Source organism: Charadrius vociferus, unplaced genomic scaffold, assembly GCF_000708025.1.
Source record: "Charadrius vociferus isolate BGI_N301 unplaced genomic scaffold, ASM70802v2 scaffold413, whole genome shotgun sequence".
Lineage (NCBI taxonomy): Eukaryota > Metazoa > Chordata > Aves > Charadriiformes > Charadriidae > Charadrius > Charadrius vociferus.
In genome coordinates this window covers 1,725,015-1,746,206 of record NW_009647738.1, presented here as the reverse complement: position 1 = coordinate 1,746,206, position 21,192 = coordinate 1,725,015, and the positions used below count along the sequence as shown (strand labels likewise).

Here is a 21,192-nt window from a genome sequence, read left to right as displayed (position 1 = left end):
AGAGAAATCAAAGATGCTTTTGGGAGGCTTTGTGCCAGGGAATGCCAAGGGACTGTTGCTGCCTTTGAAAACAGTGGCAATCTAGTTGCAATAAAATACTTCAGTTTTTGCACTTATGTCTTAACTTTGCCAGGGCAAAGACTGCTTCAGATTTTTTTCTAGGCCTTACCTTTGTCTGAATTCCTGGAACACAACTCTGTTGGGGAAACCCTGACGACAAATACGGATTCCCTCCAGCACTCCATTACAGCGAAGCTGGTCGAGGACCAAGTGGGGATCTAGTTTTCCAGCCTAGTGAGGAAAAAACATATTTTATAAATACCACAAAACTTTTACAAAAGGGGCTTACCCCCTTGCCTCCCCCTCTGTTTCATAAAGCAGCCAGTTCCGTCTTTTCCCATTAGAAGCAACTGAAGGCCTCTATGCCACCTTAAGAACTGCAAAGATCAGTCTCCTAATTTGTGGTAAGTATACAGTTATTTAGGATGACCTTAAAAAGATATCCTGAGAAAACAGCACCTTGCTGTTTCTTGCATTTTCTCTTGCAAAACCTGACAAAGGATAGCAACCCAGCAACATGACCCCAGAAGCCCACGTAAGACTGCACGGGCTGTACTTTTAAAACTGTCTTTACCTTTTTCTCATGGTTGGGGATGATACAACGGACGAAGTTGGGGTTCGTGTTCCTCAAGGTAGCCATCAGTTTAGCCAGCTGTTCTTTATAGAGCTGTCCCACTGTTCGGAACATACCCTTCCTGGTTTTAAAGGCCCCTGGCAATGCTGTATCTGACATACCAGCTACCTGATCCAGCCCAACAATACGGTCAACTAGAGAGAGCACAAGAAAGAGTTTTAAAATTCTGCCACAAACAAAGGAAGCATTGGAACGTACAAAGAACATCTGGGTAGAACAGGATAAATGAGAGGAGCTGCAGGATCCTTTTTGCTTCATCTCTACACAGATGTCGACTCCTGTACAGAATTTGTGCAGGGATAGGAGCAGGAAGGAAAAAAAAGCAACAGCTCACTACAGGAAGTTTGAGCGATGGAGTCAAACTTACTCCCAAACATATTCTACTGATGCTCTGGATGGCAGCTCTGGAAGAGCAATCTAGAAGTGAGTTTCAGATGCTTCTACTTGCTTAGGTTACAATGAAAAACAACAAACCAAGAGTTCTAGCTGCTAGCCCAGCAGAGTCAACTATTAGTTAACTCTGACCCAGAAGGCGCCACAATTAAGAGGAAAAAGCTCAGCTTCACTCTTGCATTACAGGCAGAATGGCCACGACCGGTGATCAGAAGAGCCATATCTACTTGTAAACTGAGCAAACATGGTAAATGGCATGGTAAGAGGCATGATAGAAACCAAACCTCAAGATACCACTGTTTGAGTTATTTTTGGAGTACAAGTGTTCTATGACAGAGACATGAACAATACCCCTAGGAGAAAGTCAGAACTCCCTGCCCCAACAGTTTCTCCACTACGCCACAGTGACATCCAAGCACTGATGAAGCTATCAGCTTGACGGTGGACTCCACAGATCCTTTTTTTTCAATAGAAGCCAGCTAGATCCGAAAGTAGCAGGGGCAAGAAGAAACTAAAGCATTACTTTTTCCCATTGCTCTTCTACATGGAGATAAAAATTCACACACCCAACCAAAACCAACTGGATCACCATAAATTTCCACATCCCCAGAACATTCTTATTAAGGGCTTCAAGCCACTACTTCACTTTATCTTTAGTGGTTGGCTGATGCCTACACTCAGGCTCCCAATCTTCACAAAATCAATTTGTGCTCTGGCTTCTGATTAAAAAAAAAGAACAACTGTCAGGAGAAACCCCTACAAGAGAAGAAACAAGAAACGATACTCTGATTTACATCTAATACTAGTTTAGAACTGCTCACTTGTAGAGTGGCTGTTAGAATAGGGTCAAGGTTGTCTTATCAGAAAGAAAAGAAGGTTATGTTACTACATGACATCACAGGGAAATCCACAGAAGAGTGTCCCAGATTGTGGCTGGAACAATCCTCTTAAAAATCTTGAGCCCTGCAATCTACATCAAGATAGCAAAAAGGACAGTCACTTGCAACAGAAGATCCAGCTAAGAACAATAAGTGAGAACTGCTCAGCTGTGGTTCAGCTGACATTTCAAGTCCAAAAGGAGTCTTACACAGCAAAGGCCTTGTTAGGCAGAAGTTGCTGACGGCCATTTTTCATGCAGTACATGTTCCTTTGCCAAACTAGTTTTCTTTTAAATGACGATCAGCAGCTGAAGTCAAATCCCAATACTAGAATCAACGTTAAACTGGATTTCAGTTTAAACACAGTCTCAGAAATCTTCCTTCCAAATCTTGCAAGAAAGACAGCCTTGCTAACTCTATGTTCCAGCAGTAGACAGGGATTTGCTTTTAGCTGTTCCTATAAAAGTCTTGCAAGAGCAACCTTTAGCACCTGAATATGTCCATATTTTTCTTGTACCCACTTGCAAGGTGAGAGTTTTGCTTTTGTTTTAAAGTCTGTGAGGAGCTACTAGCACAAAGCAGAGGAAATGAACAAGAAAGACAAGCAGGTATGACAAAGGGACAAAGAGAAGTTAAAGGAAGCATTTCTTGCATGGCTCTAGGATGCATTACACACATGACACGACAGCTGGGTTTCTCAGTCACCTGGTTCTAGATGAAGAATAGGAAAGTGTTGATAGAAATAGGCTCTCTGAACGTTCTGCATCTCTGCAACAGACAGAGACGTCAAAGAAAACCCACCACAGAAAGTGACAGCAACAGTAAGACTCAAAAGCAGATAAACCCAGAGAAGATAGAGTAAAATACTGAACAACACTGCAGAAAGAACACACTAGTTGCAGGACTGAAAACATAGACTCAACCTCAGATCTTGTGTTTGAGTGTTGCAGCTATGCAAGCTGCTGGGACATAATAGTGCACTCATATTTTATCCTGGCATTCTTGGTTTTGAGAAATAATTGCTATATATGCAGTAAGATTAACATAAGTTGATGCAAGTGAACCTTTCTCTTGAGTTACAGTGAACTTTTAATGCAATACCATGATCTAAGCAAAGGATGTTCCAGGTAATGCTCATTTCGGTGGCTTAGTCTTCAGGGAAAAAAACAACACAGCTCATCACAGACTTTTGATGATCAAACTCTTCCACATAAAACAAGAGAAAACAAATGAGATTAAGTTTAATTACATACCATCTTTCCACAGCTCAGACACAAATTTATCTGATGACTGGTGGAGAAGAGTAGCAATATTATCATTCAATGGATCCATGTTCTTCATCAGCCATTCATCTGCTTTATAATCCACCTGGAGAAGATAAACACGTCAAGAAACTTGGGGGGGGATTTTTTTGCAGCACAAGATTCAGCAAGATCCTGCAAAGTCTATAAAAGTAACACTGAGGTTTGCACAATCAACACCAGATTACCTAATCATTCTTAGATTTGCCATCTAAGCAAGCATACCTGTAAGTTTCAAACCCTAACAAACAGCTGCATGTTCTGTCAGTAAAGGGAACAGATTTGCAATGCTAGTTTGCACCACCCGGTGTGACACAAAAAAACCAACTGCATCATCATTTTTTGTGATGAAGTCTTGATGCAAGGTTTCTGAAAAGTACGTCCAATCTCACCAAGTCATATCGAAAAAATTTATATTGGTGTCAGTTTGACACGTCTTCAACTAGACACATACAAATTGCCAGCAAATCCCCTTAAGCCCTTGTAAGGTCCACAGCAATGGAACAACTTCATGAAATCTTTCACTGATTTCCCATAGGCAGCCATTTTGGTAAGCAGACATTTCTAAGAAGCAGTGTTACGCATTAGAAAATACAGCAGACATGCCAGTGTTCACATTTTAACTACTAATTCTTTACCTTGCCAGCATAATGTATGATACAGAAGTCAGCTTTGTCTTTCAGCTGTTTTGGCTTCTGAAATTTTGGGTGGGTGCCTTGCTCTTGTACAACTTTTTCCACAAAGCTTTTGTCTGTTGCTTTTGGGAACCAGCACTCTTCATCCAGCAGGGCCAGTATACCAGGAGGCCCAGCCTTAAAGAAAGAAACATCAAAACATCATTAAATGCATGACTACACCAATAATTAACACCTTTAGATGGCTAGAAAAAAAAAAGGGTACCTAAGCCTGATCCCCATCACATTCACCTATTGTGTGGTATCAGTTCAACAACTTCCATACTAATAGAAATTGTTGATAATTCTTCAAAATCTTCAACTAAATTCTGAAGATATTTATGAGAAGGTCTCTTCCACGACATTTGTGTAGGTTGTTTTACGTGGGAAAAAAAAAAAAATCTTTTCAATAGAAGGAACACTATCACACTGTTCTGCAGATATCCAGGTGTCTAAATGCAGAAGACCACAGCAGAACATTTCACAAATCAGTCCTTACTATTGGAACATCTACTATGAAATTTAAAATTTTCCAAGTTTCATTAGACCAGAATAGAAGCAACAGAGATTCACGACTTCTCATCACACTTATAGTTAAGTAAGGAAATTCACACTACTTATGGTAAGCCATGCATACATCTAGCACCATGCAGATCTACACAGATGAAGACAATTTTGTGAGAGGAAGAAGTGGCTGACTAGATCTATTTTCACACAGTATTTCCTACAGAACTGATACTAACAGATTTATTGGTGACATACTTTCAGACAGAGAGGAAACTGTTCACTTCTGCTTCTAAGCATACCACAGTGTCAGTAGAGGATTACAAAAGCTAGAAAGCTAGTTTCCAGTCTAAAGGTAGGGGTTATGCACTCAATGACAAAATTACTGCAGCCATTTCTTGCTGCACAACAGTAGAAGAACAAGCTTACCGGCTTCTCTATGAGATCAATGCAGGGCTGCAGATCCAGGCCAAAGTCAATGAAATTCCACTCTATGCCCTCCCTCTGGTACTCCTCTTGCTCCAAAATGAACATGGTGTGGTTAAAGAGCTGCTGCAACTTTTCATTGGTGTAGTTAATACACAATTGCTCAAAGGAGTTCAGCTAATGAAGAAAAAGATAGAAATACGTTTAAACAATTCTTTTGAAGACACACCTACTATTCTATTAGCACAAAAGATCACATCCATAGTTCAGGAATTTAAGCTAGTGTTTTGTGTGGGGTGGACAGCCCTTTGTCAATAACCCCATTTGCTTATGAAATGCCTTTCCTGTCATGTGCTACTGCATCACTGCTGCAATCCCTAGGGAAGTTCATACACACTGTTCCTCAGACTTTGAAAAAGAATGTTTAGTTGTAAACAGCAGAAAAGACTCTGGTTTTCTCACAAACTCAGAGCTGGCAGGTCCTCTTCATAGGAAGAGGAAACAACAGAAGCCTGAAGACGCACTCCTAGAAGCATGTGTACTGGAAAGTCCCTTTTTAATCCTCATATATAAAATCAGAGCAAGGAAAGTGAGGGAAATTTCTTCAATATCACCAGATTTCTTCAAACTGTACGGACAAGGTTAATAACCAAGGGTGCATTTTCATGTTAGACCACACTAAATACAATGCAGCTGCTGAAGAGAATGGTCCTGTTCTACTTCCTCCATGCTTCAGTAATTCCTAACCATGTGTTTCCACTCCCCTCGTTTTCATGAGATCAAGCCACCATGAAACCAAAGGTAGACTTGATCGGGACAGGGAAGGGAGAGAGCGGGAATAAAAATAAAAATCAACTTTTCTGTGGCTTAGTTTTCCACTTCATGAATCAATTGGTTCAATTCACCCTGCAGCTGCACATGAGCTAGATCCAGCGTAACACAGGTTGATAGAAGCTGCCTGGCTGGGATACTGGGGATGGCAGAATAGTCCTTTTCTGATTGCAGCCTGTGGTTACTAAGTATAATGCAAAACCACATTCTAAAATTGTTGTTTCATAGACATAATGGTTTGGCCTAACAGTTCACTGCCACCTATAGCGGGGGCTACCACTTCCCCTCTTTTCTATCTCTCCCTCAACTTTCTTCCAGCTCTTTCTCTCCTACATTTACCTTGCATCAGTTTTTATGCTCAGATTCCCCTTTGCAAACTGTTTCAATTATAAAACACCCAAAGAAAATATTCTCTGCAGGGCTAGAGGTGAACACTACAAGCAGCTGCAGCCAGGAGCAGCAAAGAGGAAAAGGAGCAAGTTCACCCCTTTTCTGCATCAAGGAGCTGTTAAATCGGTTTAGCCATATGTGAAACCACACTTTTGATCCCTGATTTTCATGCTTCTTGCAGAAAGGAGCATACATAGGTCAGAATATATTTGGCACTGATTTGGTCTACCCTGTCTTTGTCTTTTTCCAAAACTCATCAGGAGGAAGAAGAAACAATTTCTTACAATTTTTAATGATGCCAAAAGGTTTCAGTGGACAATTCTTTAAATGTTTTGGGACAGATTAATGGGACATAAAATTTTAAGTCCAGTGGTGATCCATAACTCTACATGACATTTTTAAAGACTTTTTGGTAGGTTAGCAAACTCTTAAGCTGTGAGCTATAAAGAAACAAGAAAACCTGGAACTGTGAAATTAAAATAATTCTGATGCATGTGCCAAAAAAGATGCAAGCACCAAAATATATAGCAATGAGATAAAACATTTGCAGATACATAAAATACTAAAGAATGAACCACTTACGTTATTTAATAACATATCTGACAGTTCACATCAGCAGGGGTCTTGAATAACAAATGTGGAATACACATCCTTTCCAAAACTATACTATTCTTTTCCAGCTTTAAAGTGATTTCCTTTAGCGGTCTTTGCTCCATGGTAAACTGTGCTGAGTGCAAGGGCCTGACTTCTTACCTCAAAAATCTCAAAGCCAGCAATGTCAAGGATTCCAATGAAGGACGCACCCTGTCGCTTGGTCTTATCCAATGCCTTGTTGATACGCATAACCAGCCACCGGAACATACGTTCATATGTGGCTTTAGCCAGCGCTTCAATGGCAAAGTCAGCCTAAATAGAAAAAAGACAAAGATCACAAGCTACATTATAATCCAAAGGAAGGCAAAGATTACATTGTTTTGGCATCTAATGGTCAACTCTAGTCTGCAATTTTTCTCTCCACCACCAAACTCACTGAACAAGGCTCATTTCAGAGTATGTTCCCAATGAAAAGTAGATGGCATAGCGATACTCCAAAGAGTGAAGAATTTGTCTTACTAAATTAGTCTGTCAAAGCCAAATTTCATGATCCTGCCTGTTGGAGAAACCAATGCCTAGTATTCAATAAAGAAAAGTGATGCCCAGGCACCTTCAAAGACTACAGAAACATAGCATGTTTCATAGGCCCAAAGAAAAGCATGTAAATTCTTCTGTAATTTAGGATTTGTGAAACCCAATCCCCTCCCCCCATGCCACTATCCTACCTGTGATTTACACAGAACTACTGTGTACAGTAAGAAATTAAATATCAAAATGGAAAGGCAGCCTGTGATTATTTCTAGACTTCACTTTCTTCCCAATCCCTTCCATGTTATGGAGGCATGTTTATCTAGAGAATAAGGCTGTGTTCATAAAGAAGGCGTGCAGTGAGTAAGCACAGGAGCTTTGCTCCGTTCAGGAGGCCACTAGTTCCTAGGTCAGGTTTCATTTAGAGCACAACCTGATTCAAGAGTGTCACAAAATTTACAATCAGTTTCAAGGATGTGCAGCAAATTCTTCCACCCTAGTAGCTGACCTACTCAAAACCGGTGCATTCTAAATTACAGCAACTTGAAAATGTCATCCTTTCATACAGCACTGAAGGAACTTACTTCCTTGGGACAGCCAGTCACTAAAATGAGAGAAGTTGTGGTCTCTTTCTCTTTTTTTTTTTTTTTTTTTTTTTTTTTTTTTTTGGTCCAGATGACAAAAAGAACTGCAGGGAAAGGGTGATTTCTATACTATAAGTGAGCAAATACTAGAAGCAATATGTATGCCACATTATTTGAGTATGGCTGCCATACACTGCAGGCATAAAGATGGTTACAGAAATCTCTACCATGTTTGTTAGCTTTGTGGCAGTAAGATTAAAGCCTAAAGTACTCGTTCATTTTTAGCATACCTGCTCTTTGGTCTGAGCTTTCTGGACATAATCTCGTCCAACTTTGATGCGAGGAGTCAGGATACCTCTAGTGAAATCAGTCACATTGATACCCAAAAGGTGAGAGACTTTCTGAGCAGCTGAAGATGGTAGGAAGAAACAACAAAGAGATTATCATTCTTTTGTTTTTCTCACAGAAAGCAAGAGAAAACGAAAAACATTCCTGCAACTGCCTTCCCAATAGTTATGAAACTGCTTCTAAAAAATGTTAAATAAAGAACCGGTTAATAAGACAAAGAAAGGCATCTTCAAAATCAAAAAATTCCCCCAAAACTCTGGCAACCCATACTACAGGTTATTGAAGCCACAAGAGTAAATTGGAAGCAATACTCTCATACCACTAAGTCATAATACGCAAGCTTTAGAAAGTTCATAGTCTGTAATCAATTTAAAGATATGTCAAGTAACGGACTTCTTAAGCTAACTGTTCTGCCTTCACCTACTGATTAGTCTTTGAGGTAACTTTGTATTTCAGATTCAAGATCTAAAAGCCAAATGGTTTACTCTCCTCCCCAAAATGCCATTTAGAGCATATTTTCCATAATAATAACAGCCAAAAATATAAAGACCATAATAATAACAGCCAAATAACACCATACTAATAACAGCCAAAAATATAAAATATAAAAAAGAGAGCATATTTTCCATAATAATAACAGCCCAAAATATAAACACTTAAAGGTAAATTAGCAACCTCTTATATTTCTGCAGTACATCTATAATAAAGGTCTAAGAGCTAAGCCTTCCAACAGATAGCCTTCTGTCACATGAAACATGGTACAATAGACACATGCAACAATGGACAGTGCAGTTAAAATATGTACACGTACTTTATACCCACCACAAACTATACACCTTACTCTTACAGTTACAAGTCTACCTACAAAGTCAGCAAAAAACACTCCTTAAAGCCTGAAAATATAAGTTTGTAGGAGCAATCATTCCTAGCTTGGTTAAAACACACACACACACTACATATTCCAGTGGAGTAATCCTTTTCATCTGGTCATCACGTGTTCTTCCTGCCTAGCCCTGTCACAAGAACAGTGCCACATTCCAGCCCATGGGTGGCTGCAAACCCACGCCTGGCAAAACAGTGCGTATTTGTACAAAGGAGCATGTCAGCTCCTTTGACAAATAATTCACCTCACAGAAAAACAAGACTCCAGCATTCTCTACATACTGTAATACATTCTTCTACTTGCAAGAACTTCCTGTAGGCTTTTTTTTTTTTTTTTGCATTTTCTTTGGGGTGGGAAAAGGAGATTGGTTACCTGTATTGTCTGGCATAGAGGCTTGGTCTGTGTTACGCTCCTTCTTGAAGACTATGTTGCCAAGTTGAAGAACACCTGAGATAACCTTCAGCAGACCTTTTAAAGTAATAATAATAGCTTAGTGTCAGACACCACCAAAAGCCCTGATAAGACCTAGCTACCTTTTCTGACATGGTTAAGAGGCCCTTCTCAACATCCTAAAGATCTTTCTGGCATTTGGGAAAAAACACCACAGATAATTCCTCTACATAACTCCCATTCAGGACACAGGACTGTCCCTCCTATGTAAGACTATACAGTCTAGAAATTACCTATTCTCAACATCACTATAGTACAGTGAGTAAAGAGACAGGATTGAGGGTAATGTGACATCCTGCGACATCTATACTTTTTTGATAAAACGTTTGTTCTCTGTTAGAGAGCCAAAATTCACCATTTTCCTCAATGACTACTGTTAAACACAGGAAAGAGACAGTTATTAAGAGTACAAACCAATTAAGAGAAGGTAGATTTTGTTCCTTTAACCACACATCACTTTCAGCTCCCTGACCAAGGTCTGTAGTCCATACAGACATACATTCAAATGTATGAAGGGCACCGGGATGTGGGTGAAAGTGCCTTTACCATAACCAATACTAATTGCATGCTGAAGCACCCCACCCATTGCTAATGATATATTCATACTCTTCAAATGGTGCACATCACAAAAGCAGCATCAGATGCTAGAACAGGAAAGACATTTTTCAATACCATAGCATCAATTCAGTTTCCACCGTCTATCAATCAAAGCTCATTGCATAACAGCTTCTAGTTGCCTTGAGCAAAGTAAACTGCCAGTCACTTGGCAAAAGGGATCTTGTACCAAAGATTCTTCCATCCCCTAATTTCTATCTGTTACAGAAACATTTGTTTTAAAACAATATCCTTTTGATAGCAGAGTGAACAAAAGCTCCATATATGCTACATCAGGACTAACAGAAAAGAAACATAGATGTTCCTAGGGGCATGTTATGAAATCCAGTGGTTTCACAGCTGAATCTGGAGTCCTGGCACTTGGACAGACAGCCTATTTTGATGTTGTCTCATAAATGAGGGTAGTTAGTGTTTGGACTTTACATCAAAACTAAGTAAGACTACCATCCAGCCAGACAGTGTACATATTACTGTTCTAAGCCTATAAGGAACAATAATGCACTTCACACTTTGAACAGCAAGTGCAAAACACTAAAGCTATCTTTGCTGTAGTGGCTGTAACCAATAGCTCATCTATGTGACAGCAAAGACATGCCCTAGCTCATACATTAAAAACCCCAACTCAAAAAAACTGGGCATAGCAGGACATCCTGACAATAAATTAGTCTGTCAGTTAAAGAACTATTCAGTTTAGGCAAATTTCTCTTCACGTCCATACAGCATGTTCAGTCTCAGATGCTTCAGGATATCAAAAAGCGTATTAAACTGTGGATACCGACAGTGAGGATTTACAGCAGGCTGGACCATGAAAAGCTATAGTTAAGGCACAGGCACATACCCCCTACAGCCAAAAGAGCTGCAGTCTCCAGCAGAGGACATGGTGACCTCAAACCACCACAGATGCTTGCTTCAGTGTAGAATAAAAACAGTCAAAAAACCTTATACATTTAGACACTAAGATTTTGCAGAACACTGGTTCCCAACCAGTGAGGCAGATCATGAATGCGACAGCACAGAGCTCTAGTGAATACGTATCACTGCACTTTGTGTTGGCTGCGTGCAATTCTAGCTTCACTGTCATGGTACTGTGCTCCCAGAATCAGACAATATTAATTTCTGATCAGCAGTTCAGTGTTAAGCTGGAAAGAAAAGCACTACGGCCAGGCTATTCTCAAAGTACTAATCCAGCAGTGGTTGGATTAGATAGTTTAAAGCCACTGCTTAGGGATAGGGGGAGCACACAAGCCACGCATTGCACAAGAGAATGAGGGGATTCTTGTATCTTGGATGTGTTATTCACAAACTGGATATACAGCCTTAAAACTGGGAACAAAAACAGCAAGCAGAAGCGTGTTTTCATTAGCTGCTTGACTTCTAACCTTAACTGTATAAAGTGAAACTGCGCTGGTAGATCCTGAGGTGCATCACTCTGAAGTCACTAAAGTTTTTTACATACACACTGTTCACTTGAGGGGGGATGAGGGGGGTGGGTGGGGGTGCATACCAGACAAAACAAAACCAACAAAAAACCCCCAAACCAACCAAAGAACCCCAGAACAAAAAAAAAAAAAAAAAAAAAAAAATCCACAGAGATATGATCTGTTCTCTCTTTCATTTCCTTCCATTTTCAAGCCCTTCAGAGGATTCATACCTATCTGCTCCTCATCCGGGATGCCCATGATCTTCATTGCCTCCATGGTCTCCTGAAACATATCTTTGTCTTGCTGACCCGGGATCGTAACATGCCCATTGGAGAGGAAGCGATATTTGTTGTAAGGCTCAAGCAGCAGATCAGCTTAGGAAAGAATTGAGAAAGAAGTTACTATGGCGCTCCCTTTTTTTTTCCCCAAATAGGTAACAAGCTACCACTGAGATCAAATTTCTGACTTGCATGTGCCAGCAGGTCGTGGATGGATCTGGAACTAAGCCCAATTTTACCGGGGGCTGAACATTTAATGTATTTTAGATAAAATTAGAGTTTTTCTGCCTTATTTCTTTCTATTCCCTTCTCTGGACTACTTCACCAAAGAAGCATCAATCATCATTATGCCCTAAGTCTATAAGAAGCAGGGATTAACTTGAAAGTAAATTTGCCTTTAATTTCAGACACCTCATTTGTTTCAAGTCAGGTGAAAGTTAATATATAGCTCTTGAAACAGTAGTAACTATAAGAAAAGTCCTCTCTTTCTGTCTTTCCTCCAAATCAATTTGCAGCACTCACACAACATGAACCCTGATGACTAGGCTGAGCTAGGTGCACTAGGATCCGAGACTTATAGAGCTGCTTAGGTGCCAGCAGCTTTGCTCCATCCAGTTAAATGCCAAACACATCACAGTAGGACCCTTCCTGCACTAGAAGGGTTTGCATCATCCAAGACGAGACTAAACATGGGACAGTGATTTAGATAAGGAAGGGTGTAGAGTCATTGCTGGCAAGGAGACAAGTGCAGGAAGGAACTAGAGAAGCAAGTTTTCAGGAACTGAGAAGTGCAGGGGGAGGGCAGAGGGATGTATGAGTGTAGCGAAGAGCTGGAGGAGGGGTGACCATATCTAAAAGGCAGAGCCTAGAAACTATGAAGGAACAGTCCTAGTCTACAAGTGTTTTCGACCTTCCGTCATTGTGATGAAGGAATCTGTAACTACAACAAAATCATACTTACTCTTTAAATGCTCGCCTGCCCCAGATAGCAGGTAGTAAAAGATGTGGAAAGTTCTCTCCTCTTTGGCTTGACGAATTGCACGTGACTTCTCCAGTAGATCTTCAGAGAGTCAAGGCACACAGCAGGACATAAAAATCTCTTCCTATTTTGTGGCAAGAGACAAAACTCGTACAACCTGATGTTCCCCTCATGCCAATTAACAGGGGTATTGATTTAGCAACCAGTCAACAACCCACTGAGCTTCTGGTCTCAGTTCTGCCAGCCTCTGAATGATGGCTATGGTAAGAGAGACTTAATTGATTAAAAAAACCCCAAAACAGCGGACATGCATCCCTACTTGCCTTGGACAGAAGTCAGAATGGCTTATGAAATTCCAAAGCTATTAATCTTATTCCAGTTTATGCTTCCATTTCAGCCTCCTAAGATTAGAATTCATTCATTCAGAAAAGATTTCCACCATGATAACAAAGGTCACAAAATATGAAGAAACAGAAGACTACAAAAGTAATCTCGCTAGCATAAATTTAAGTGTTTCCTAGCACTTTCTCAACCTGGCAAACAGAAAGTAGGTTGTGAACAGATTGCTAGGTACCACTATTGCCACCTCTGTAGCCTTTAACTTCTTTTAAGTGGTTACAGAAAGGATACAGGTCTCGATATTGGCTCCAACAATGTAGCCGTTGACATCAAAGTTGATTCTGATGAACTTGCCCTAAGAGCAAGGTAATAGCATTAAAATTAGTATTCATTCTATCTGGTAAAAGCAGTAAACACAGCGAAGGTTAACCTCTTTTTAATCCAGCAAAGGAAATTCAGAACAGGTCAGGCAGGTTTTAGGCAAAACAGAAGGTCAGCCAATAGGCAATGCCTCCTGATCACAACAGCGATTTAACAAGACACTGAACACTTTCAGACATTTCTGACGTTCAGACAGCCTACAATTCAAATCCATTATGTTTCAGCCTAGATTTCCCACAACCAGGGTCCCTTCAGTTTCACGTGCTATATGATCTGGACAGTTCTGCCTCCCTCGATGTTAGCTTCAACCATTTGCATTTAGTTCCAGCTCTAGCTCCCCCATCTGCCTCTCAGACACCGTCCATTGCTCTCCAGAGCAAGTGAAATAAGGATCAGTATTTGCTCTCCGAGATAAAACTGACTGTAATAAACTTACAATAAGAATCAGCATAGATGATCCCGGCACAGTGTCAGGTTGCTTCATTCCAGAGACCTATCAGATCTATTCTAGATAATTCACTGAATTAAAATTCACATCCCAGATTAACTTGAGGGAAGTCACTCACAGACAGTTGTCCTACCCCTGACAGCAATTTACCCAAAAGCAGACCAAGTCTTCCCTCTGGAAAGTATAGAATACTGGCACCCATGCCATAGTAATACTCACAAATCTTGAGGAGTTGTCATTCTTTACTGTCTTGGCATTTCCAAAGGCCTCCAGGATGGGATTAGCCTGGAGCAACTGTCTCTCCAGTTCTCCCTAGAGAGAAGTCAGAAATTAATAAAGTACATAGTGGTTTACCGCATTAACTTTGGGTCAAACCAGCGCTGAAGTTTCAATTCACACTAGCTTGTCATCTGTTGTAGAGAAGCCATATTAAACCTTAGGAGATGATCCCTTAAACCTTCAAAGGAGACTCATTAGTTACCTTGGTAAAACAGAAACATTCACAAATATGCCTTATTCCCTTCTCAGCACAAGGGCATCCCAGTGCTGTTCTTCTTTTAACAAGAAAGCCACTTGGCCGTAACATCCCACAAACTTCCCAGGATCAAAGCAAAACACCGTACCATCCAAGATCAGGCCCTCATCCCAGAAGTGGCTTGCCATCTAGGCTGGAATTCTGCTAGTAGTAGGTTAAGAAGCTAGTCTGAAAAGGTCTAATGCTTAAAAAAACCCAAAACAAACAACCAAAAACAAAACAAAAAGCTTGCACTAAAAGTCTACATCTTCCAAAATACAAACAAGCAAAAACCTCCTTTGTAAGGAGGCACACACAAAAAAAAAAGAGAATTAGTGGTATCCCACAAACTGCATGATCACTTGCATTCTGCTGCCATATTCGCACACTCCTCCCCTCAAGGAACACAAAATGCTGGAACTGTAGAAAAAGAAAATTCAGAACCTTTATTCCTGCCAAGTACTAGACCATTGGGGCATATACACCTTTCCCTGCAGGCTCTAGATAAATCCCTGGCTGTTTTTAAAAATTACTTGTCCTCTGTGCTAAAAGCACAGAGTTCTATGTATTTCAAGATTACCTAAAAAGCTTCTGGAGACAGAAAATGACAGTTTAATGTTTCTCTTTTTAGCAGTTATCAGTAAGTACTGAAGACTTCCTGTGCATAACGGATGGAAAAGAATTTTGATTCAGGAGAACTGGAATTTATGGGCAAATTATTTAAGGGTATTTCTAAAGGAAAATTGTTCCCATTCATTCTTAAAGTGCATTATAAAACAGATTAGTCCTTACACAGTCTGTCTAAAAATACATGCAATAAAAAAAGAAAAAGAGGAAGATACATGAGAAACTGTACAAAGCACTACAAATCTTTATTTCTTACTTCCACAATCACCTCAGGTCATGCTTGCAAAGTGCAAGGCCAAACAAGACCCTCAGTCCCTGCAGAACTGCACCTATACAGAAGGGGCAGCTGCTGTGAACACTTTCATTCACTGTCAAGTATATATAACAAGGGGGTTAGGCCCGGGATGGGTACCCGAGCTGGGACATCTGCTCTCTCACAGAAGAGCCAGCGTGCAGCTTTGTAAGGAGAAAACCTTGAAACTAGGGTTCAGTCCTTGAAAGTGTGTGGCAGTCACATTTCCCCTCCTATTCTGGTACATGTACTGAAGCTGGAACACTCTTCGCTGCAGGATGGGGAGGAGGAATGGGGTGAGGGAAGTCCTAGGCCTTTGTCACTGCAATCTCTTACTATGCAAGTGAGAGATGCCAGCAACATAGCATTTCAACCCAACTACGGAACAAGGAGGGAAGAGATTAAAAAAGCCCATTTTTTTTCCTCTAAACAGAAGTCAGGCTTTGACATCGTATCTATTTTAATTATTTGGCTAAAAATAAAACTAAGGTCATGCCTAGCTACACGAAGATCAAAAGTTTATAAAATCCATACTACAGACCCTCCTGTTACTTTGCACCTCAGGAAGAAAGCGTCATTACTGTCAAGTAGGTGTTGGTAAACTGCAGCTTAGAGGCAATTAGGTCTCTTGAACCACCAAGGTAGCACTATGCATAGAGAACACCAGCTCAGCGACACAGCAATATAGAGCTCAGGGGAAAGGAAAATGCTAAAGAGTTAGTTGGTCAAGTCAGTTAGCTCTCATGACTTGCCTTAGTACCATGATACAGCGGAACGAGCAAGTTCTCAGTACACCATGGCAATAGCACATAAGATTAAGTGGCTGCAATTACTGCCATGTATCCATTCCTCACTGGCACGCACTATACACTGTCTTTGTTTAAAAAGAAAATCCTTTTATCTCTAAAATTTTAAAAGAAGATTTGGGGTGTGGGTCATTGAGGTTTTTTTACCTTAAATTTTGACAGTCACCTTTCACTGAAGTAAGACACTTTATTATTATACAACGGGTAATTTTGCATAGCAAAACCACTGCAACACAGAGCCGTCCACCACAAGCTTTCTAGAAAATCTAAGGTTCCTATCACTAAGACGCTGCCAATTTTCTGACATCTGTAACTGCCATTCCTTGACCTGAAACAAATTTGTTTAATACTTGGCATGCATTTGAAGTATGTACAATATTCCTCATGAAAACAGAAGCAGTAACAGCCACTGGATCTGTTAGCCCGTGGCTGGGCAGCTCACACTCTTCAATACGCTCTCCTACTGCTCTGAAGTTACACCACCAATTTAAAGCAACTAAAATCCTCAACATCTATCTTGTACTCTGAATTTTTTTTGCATCTCATACACTTTTTGGAATGATTTCTACCCAAGGTAGAAGTTTTGCCAGCCATTTATTCTTCAGGAAGTACAGAGAAAGGCACCTAGAAAACACAGCTAGCTTTAACAGCATGCGATTTAAAAAACTAAAAGACAAGGGAAGGTGTTTGAGGTTTTTTGTTGTTTTGGTTTTTACACTCTAGAGATTTGCTTTTGTATTTTTCTCCGCAGTTATGTGAGATATTCTCAGATAACTGAGTCCCAGCAACAGTAGGTTGGATGGGGAAGGGAGAAAGATCAATAACCTAATCTTTATTACAAATATTTAAGCATTAGCAACTATTACCTGTGAATTTCTGATTAGCTGCAAAGATTCTCATCTTGAAAAAACTATTACATGATTTAAAAAGTCAGTACAGAAGCAGAGACTAAACATGAGAAAACACCAACCTCAACTTCCATAAATAAAGTTTCATTAACTGAAAAAAGTGCTTCTATAATTAGATTCAGTAGTCCCCAAAAGCAGCCTTAATGTGCTTAGTAGTTGCACCATGCAGCTCGAAGCTATTTAGCTGAATATTCTAATGCACTGGGATCGGTGGAAGCTGCCACTACCTCCAAAACAAGAGAGCTAGAGTTGAAGAATATGCTTTATAAATCCGATTTTGGTCCGATACTTGGAAAAACAGGGGTTTACATCCAAAACTTCTAATAGGAGACAGTCAAGAAATTTTTCTGACAGATTAAGTACCACTGCTTTCTATATTATCATTGGTTAAGTTCCGTGCCTAGTCTTGCAGCATAAAGATTCAACACTATCGTATTCGACGCTAAAGAAATCTGCTGTGACCAGTCTACCTGAGATCCTCAAAAAATTTTAACGTATTCATCTTCACAAACTCTAAAAATCTGGTTCCAAGTTTAAGGTTTGTAAAGAATTGTTGCATAGAGCACTCATTTCCAATTAACATTCAAAGACTCCAGTTCTCAATCGCCTCTGGTAAGGCCAGTGCTACCGTATAGTCACAAAAGTAGAGCAAAACATGAGCTGCAGGACTTTTCAGAAGAATCAAAACTTGGGCCCAAACCATCAAACTTGGGCAAATCACCAACCTGTCCAACTTAGGACTGTTTTATTCTCCTAAGCAGACTGCCTGTTCTGCTTTGGTGGTTGAAATTTTGCTCGAGGATAAGCAGTGGAAGAATACTTAACTCAACCCCATGATTCTATTTTCCAGACTTAAAAAAAGAAAAAGAAAAAAGGAGAATGTTTCTAAATACAGCTACTGACAGACCATGGAAAAAGCCTTCATATGTCTGGAAGTTTGGCACACAGAAAGTGTTTTTTTGGTTGGATTCCAGAAGTTACTTATTACTATGTGTGTGCAAACACATAGTATGCCTGCATGCAGAGATGCCTTCTTGTTCATATACTCAACACACATAAGACATGCCTATACATTAAGCTACTATGGGAAAACTTTTATGTAGAGGTACAGTGGACACACTTGGCACCTAGCTTTCATTACACAGCTCACCAGTGAACATTTCCAACGTGTTCAGCTCTGGCTAACAAGCTCACAGTCCTGGAACACCGGCAGGGCAGCGTTCCCCCTGACATTTCTTGGCAACCTGCAGCCACATCTCACTGCAGGGAATAGAAAGTGAAATACCTAACTACATTTATCTTACTAGGAACACCACACACACTAGACACTTATGGTTCTAGGAAAGCCTGGTCCAGTCCTATTGCCTTTGGGGAATACTTGTCAATTGGTATATCTGGGAAAACCTTGCAAGAAAAACTTTAAATGCAAACTAGCATTGAGCACAGAACACAAGTACTCTTGATATTACTTTAGTCTCCAATTGAACATCCTCACAAAAAGATTACTTGCACCACACAAAAAAAAAAAAAAAAATTGTGAATTGTCTATGGATTTGGTTTAGCTGCAGAAAGTGATATTGGTGTGGAGTGAAAAGCTGCTCAAAAAAATCACACAATGGGACAGAAAACGCATTCCTGGTGCAGAACGTGCAGTAAACGTGCAGCTCACCTACGAGGATACAACTGACGAATTCGGCAATAGTCCATCGGGGGAGAGGGAGGGGGAAAAAAATATAAGTGAGACATCTTAAAAGTCCTCCCACCATCACCACCACCCTCCTTTCATGTGCTGCTAACACTTGGCTGTTTTCCACCCTTTTAATGTTTTCCTAGAATTTTAAAGTTTTCAGCTGATGTCCATTAGCCTATCACTGTATGCTCCAGTTTTGAGACAGTATATATTATAGCCAGACCTAATCTATACAGGTTTTACACTGCCTGGACTGGTTATAAGCAATACATCTGTGTAAAAAGATCAGTATGGGTGATGCTTCATTTATAGTCTCTTGCCCATGCACTTGCTACGAATCCAAGAGGTTGTGGATGAGTTTATCCCCACTGTAGCTCCACTGAATTCAAAGGACTTATGACTTAGAACAATGTTCCCTGGCTTGCAATTTTTGACAAAGTTTTATTATTTCATAGTTCACTGTCCTCCTCAGTCCTCTGATAAATGTCAGTATCTAGGCTTTTATTAAGCAATGTGGCTTTTACCAACATCAGCCAATATATATTTATTGTCCAAAGTCAGCACAGAAATAAATTATTAAACACAGGGTCTTACCTGGTCTTTTTTAGACTTGTGTGAGGAAGCAACATGAGCCAGATACTGAATGACCTTCTTGGTGTTCTCAGTCTTACCAGCTCCCGATTCACCTCTGTAAAGAAAATCTGCAATTCATTCACAAACAAGACATAGGGGGACATATATTTCTAATCCCAAAAGAGTTACAGAGCTCCTTAGCTGCATTCTGGCCATTATGGCACCTCCCTCAAAACCAAGAAAAAACAAGTTGTACTGGCAAGCGGTAGCAGCATAGCTGGACTGCAGGCTAGCCCTCATCCAGTTTGCCACTGGGTGCAGGTTCTGTAAATGTGCACAGAGGAGGGAAAGCAATAAAGAATTATGCTTTCTAGTCATTTGGATACAAAGATTGCCAGGTGGCTGAGGAATAATCCGGAGGCTGCTGTAGAGCTAGGGGTGAAAGGTAATGAAGTGAGTCTTTCAAAAGGAAGCCTCCTGACTGCAAGAAGAAACATACCAATTCCTTAAGCAGAACTGAGGACCAACAAATTTTGCTGTGTCTAGAAGAGAAACTGCCTTTTCAAGAGTATCTGTTACTGTATCAGCCTCATCAGTATGAATATGCCTAAACACAACAGCTGCATCAAATCTGAAGGACTTCTCCAAGCCTTTTCCATTGACAAAGCTGTATTTCTTTAGGAGTTTGAGCACAGGGGCTGTTTCAAAACCTTCCTTCTTCCTCCAATTCTTATAAAAATTATTCTCCAGAAAGGATTACATATATATTGGAGGAAATGTATTGACACCTTCCTTGACTCTCCACTAGTACCTGATTTACTGAACCCATCCCCGGCATTTACAATTAAGACAGTCCTCCAACCAAGATTTTTAACAGACTTTGACATCCAGCCAAGCTGACAACTGTAATACTCACGTGCAAAGGATGGACTGATCCTCTCGATCTAGAATAAAGTTTAAAAAAAAGTAGTTAGACTGAGACTCTAAAATTCAATTTCTGTGACAGTACAATATCAACACCAAAGAGAAAAACAGGAACTAGTAAACTCTGCCAGGTATCTTCAGAAATATGGCCAAGTAACCCCTTTTCTGGCAACAGATGCCAACCTCCCACCGTCTGCCAAAATATAATGGCACCATCACAATTTAGTTGTCTTCATCCAGAAAGAATATTGTTTGCATTACAATTTTTTTCTAGAAACAATACAGAACTCTCACTGAATGTTTCTTTATCACAGTGATAATTTGATGTACATTTGTTGTTCTTCAGTCCTCTCCCCCCATTATATTGGGCCCGTAATGACTTCTAAAAGTTAGCAGAGCAGTAGAAATGGAAGGGGGGAGGGAGAAGGGTAACAGGAACCATTGCAAATCCCAAAGTGCCAAAACCTCACATCAAACAGAGGCTTTCATCCCCAAAAGAAACACTGAAAGGCCAGTGAGACATTTTTGTTACTTGTTTTGTACAGAATGGATTTGAAAACTACAATGCTGAGCAGATGCCTAAGTCCTATACAGCTAATTTATTTGTGGCACCATCCCCTATTGTATTAATGGAGCAGCTGGTAACAGTAGAAACCTTTTCTTTTTCATGTTGACATACCAGTAGACATACTAATTCCTGTGTTCAATTCCCAGCTGTGGATAACATCTTTCCAGTTACAGAACTTACTTCACCCAGCCTATCCACCGCTATCTTCTCCCACATCTTTAACCTCCTTTCAGCTTTCACCGCTGATTCCACTTCCTCATACGCAATCCTGATTAGTCCTTCCACCATGCCTTCATCCCACTGCTCCCCCACCACTTCTGCATGAACACAGTCCCCTGCTTCTGCCTTGGT

At 40.3% G+C, this 21,192-nt stretch overlaps 1 protein-coding gene across 1 annotated transcript in view; it reads right to left on the bottom strand.

The window, feature by feature from the left end:
• MYH9 (myosin, heavy chain 9, non-muscle) overlaps positions 1–21,192 on the bottom strand; it is a 56,327-nt gene that overhangs the window by 19,718 nt on the left and 15,417 nt on the right. Inside the window, exons 3-17 of the mRNA XM_009881869.1 lie at positions 20,266–20,293; positions 19,371–19,464; positions 14,159–14,251; positions 13,402–13,465; positions 12,754–12,852; positions 11,745–11,888; positions 9,401–9,496; positions 8,088–8,206; positions 6,845–6,997; positions 4,874–5,047; positions 3,905–4,078; positions 3,219–3,333; positions 2,671–2,733; positions 635–828; positions 170–291 (exon numbers count right to left, since the gene is read on the bottom strand). Of these exons, the coding sequence (XP_009880171.1) occupies positions 170–291; positions 635–828; positions 2,671–2,733; positions 3,219–3,333; positions 3,905–4,078; positions 4,874–5,047; positions 6,845–6,997; positions 8,088–8,206; positions 9,401–9,496; positions 11,745–11,888; positions 12,754–12,852; positions 13,402–13,465; positions 14,159–14,251; positions 19,371–19,464; positions 20,266–20,293 (1,732 nt within the window). The remainder of the gene's footprint in view (positions 1–169; positions 292–634; positions 829–2,670; positions 2,734–3,218; positions 3,334–3,904; positions 4,079–4,873; positions 5,048–6,844; positions 6,998–8,087; positions 8,207–9,400; positions 9,497–11,744; positions 11,889–12,753; positions 12,853–13,401; positions 13,466–14,158; positions 14,252–19,370; positions 19,465–20,265; positions 20,294–21,192) is intronic.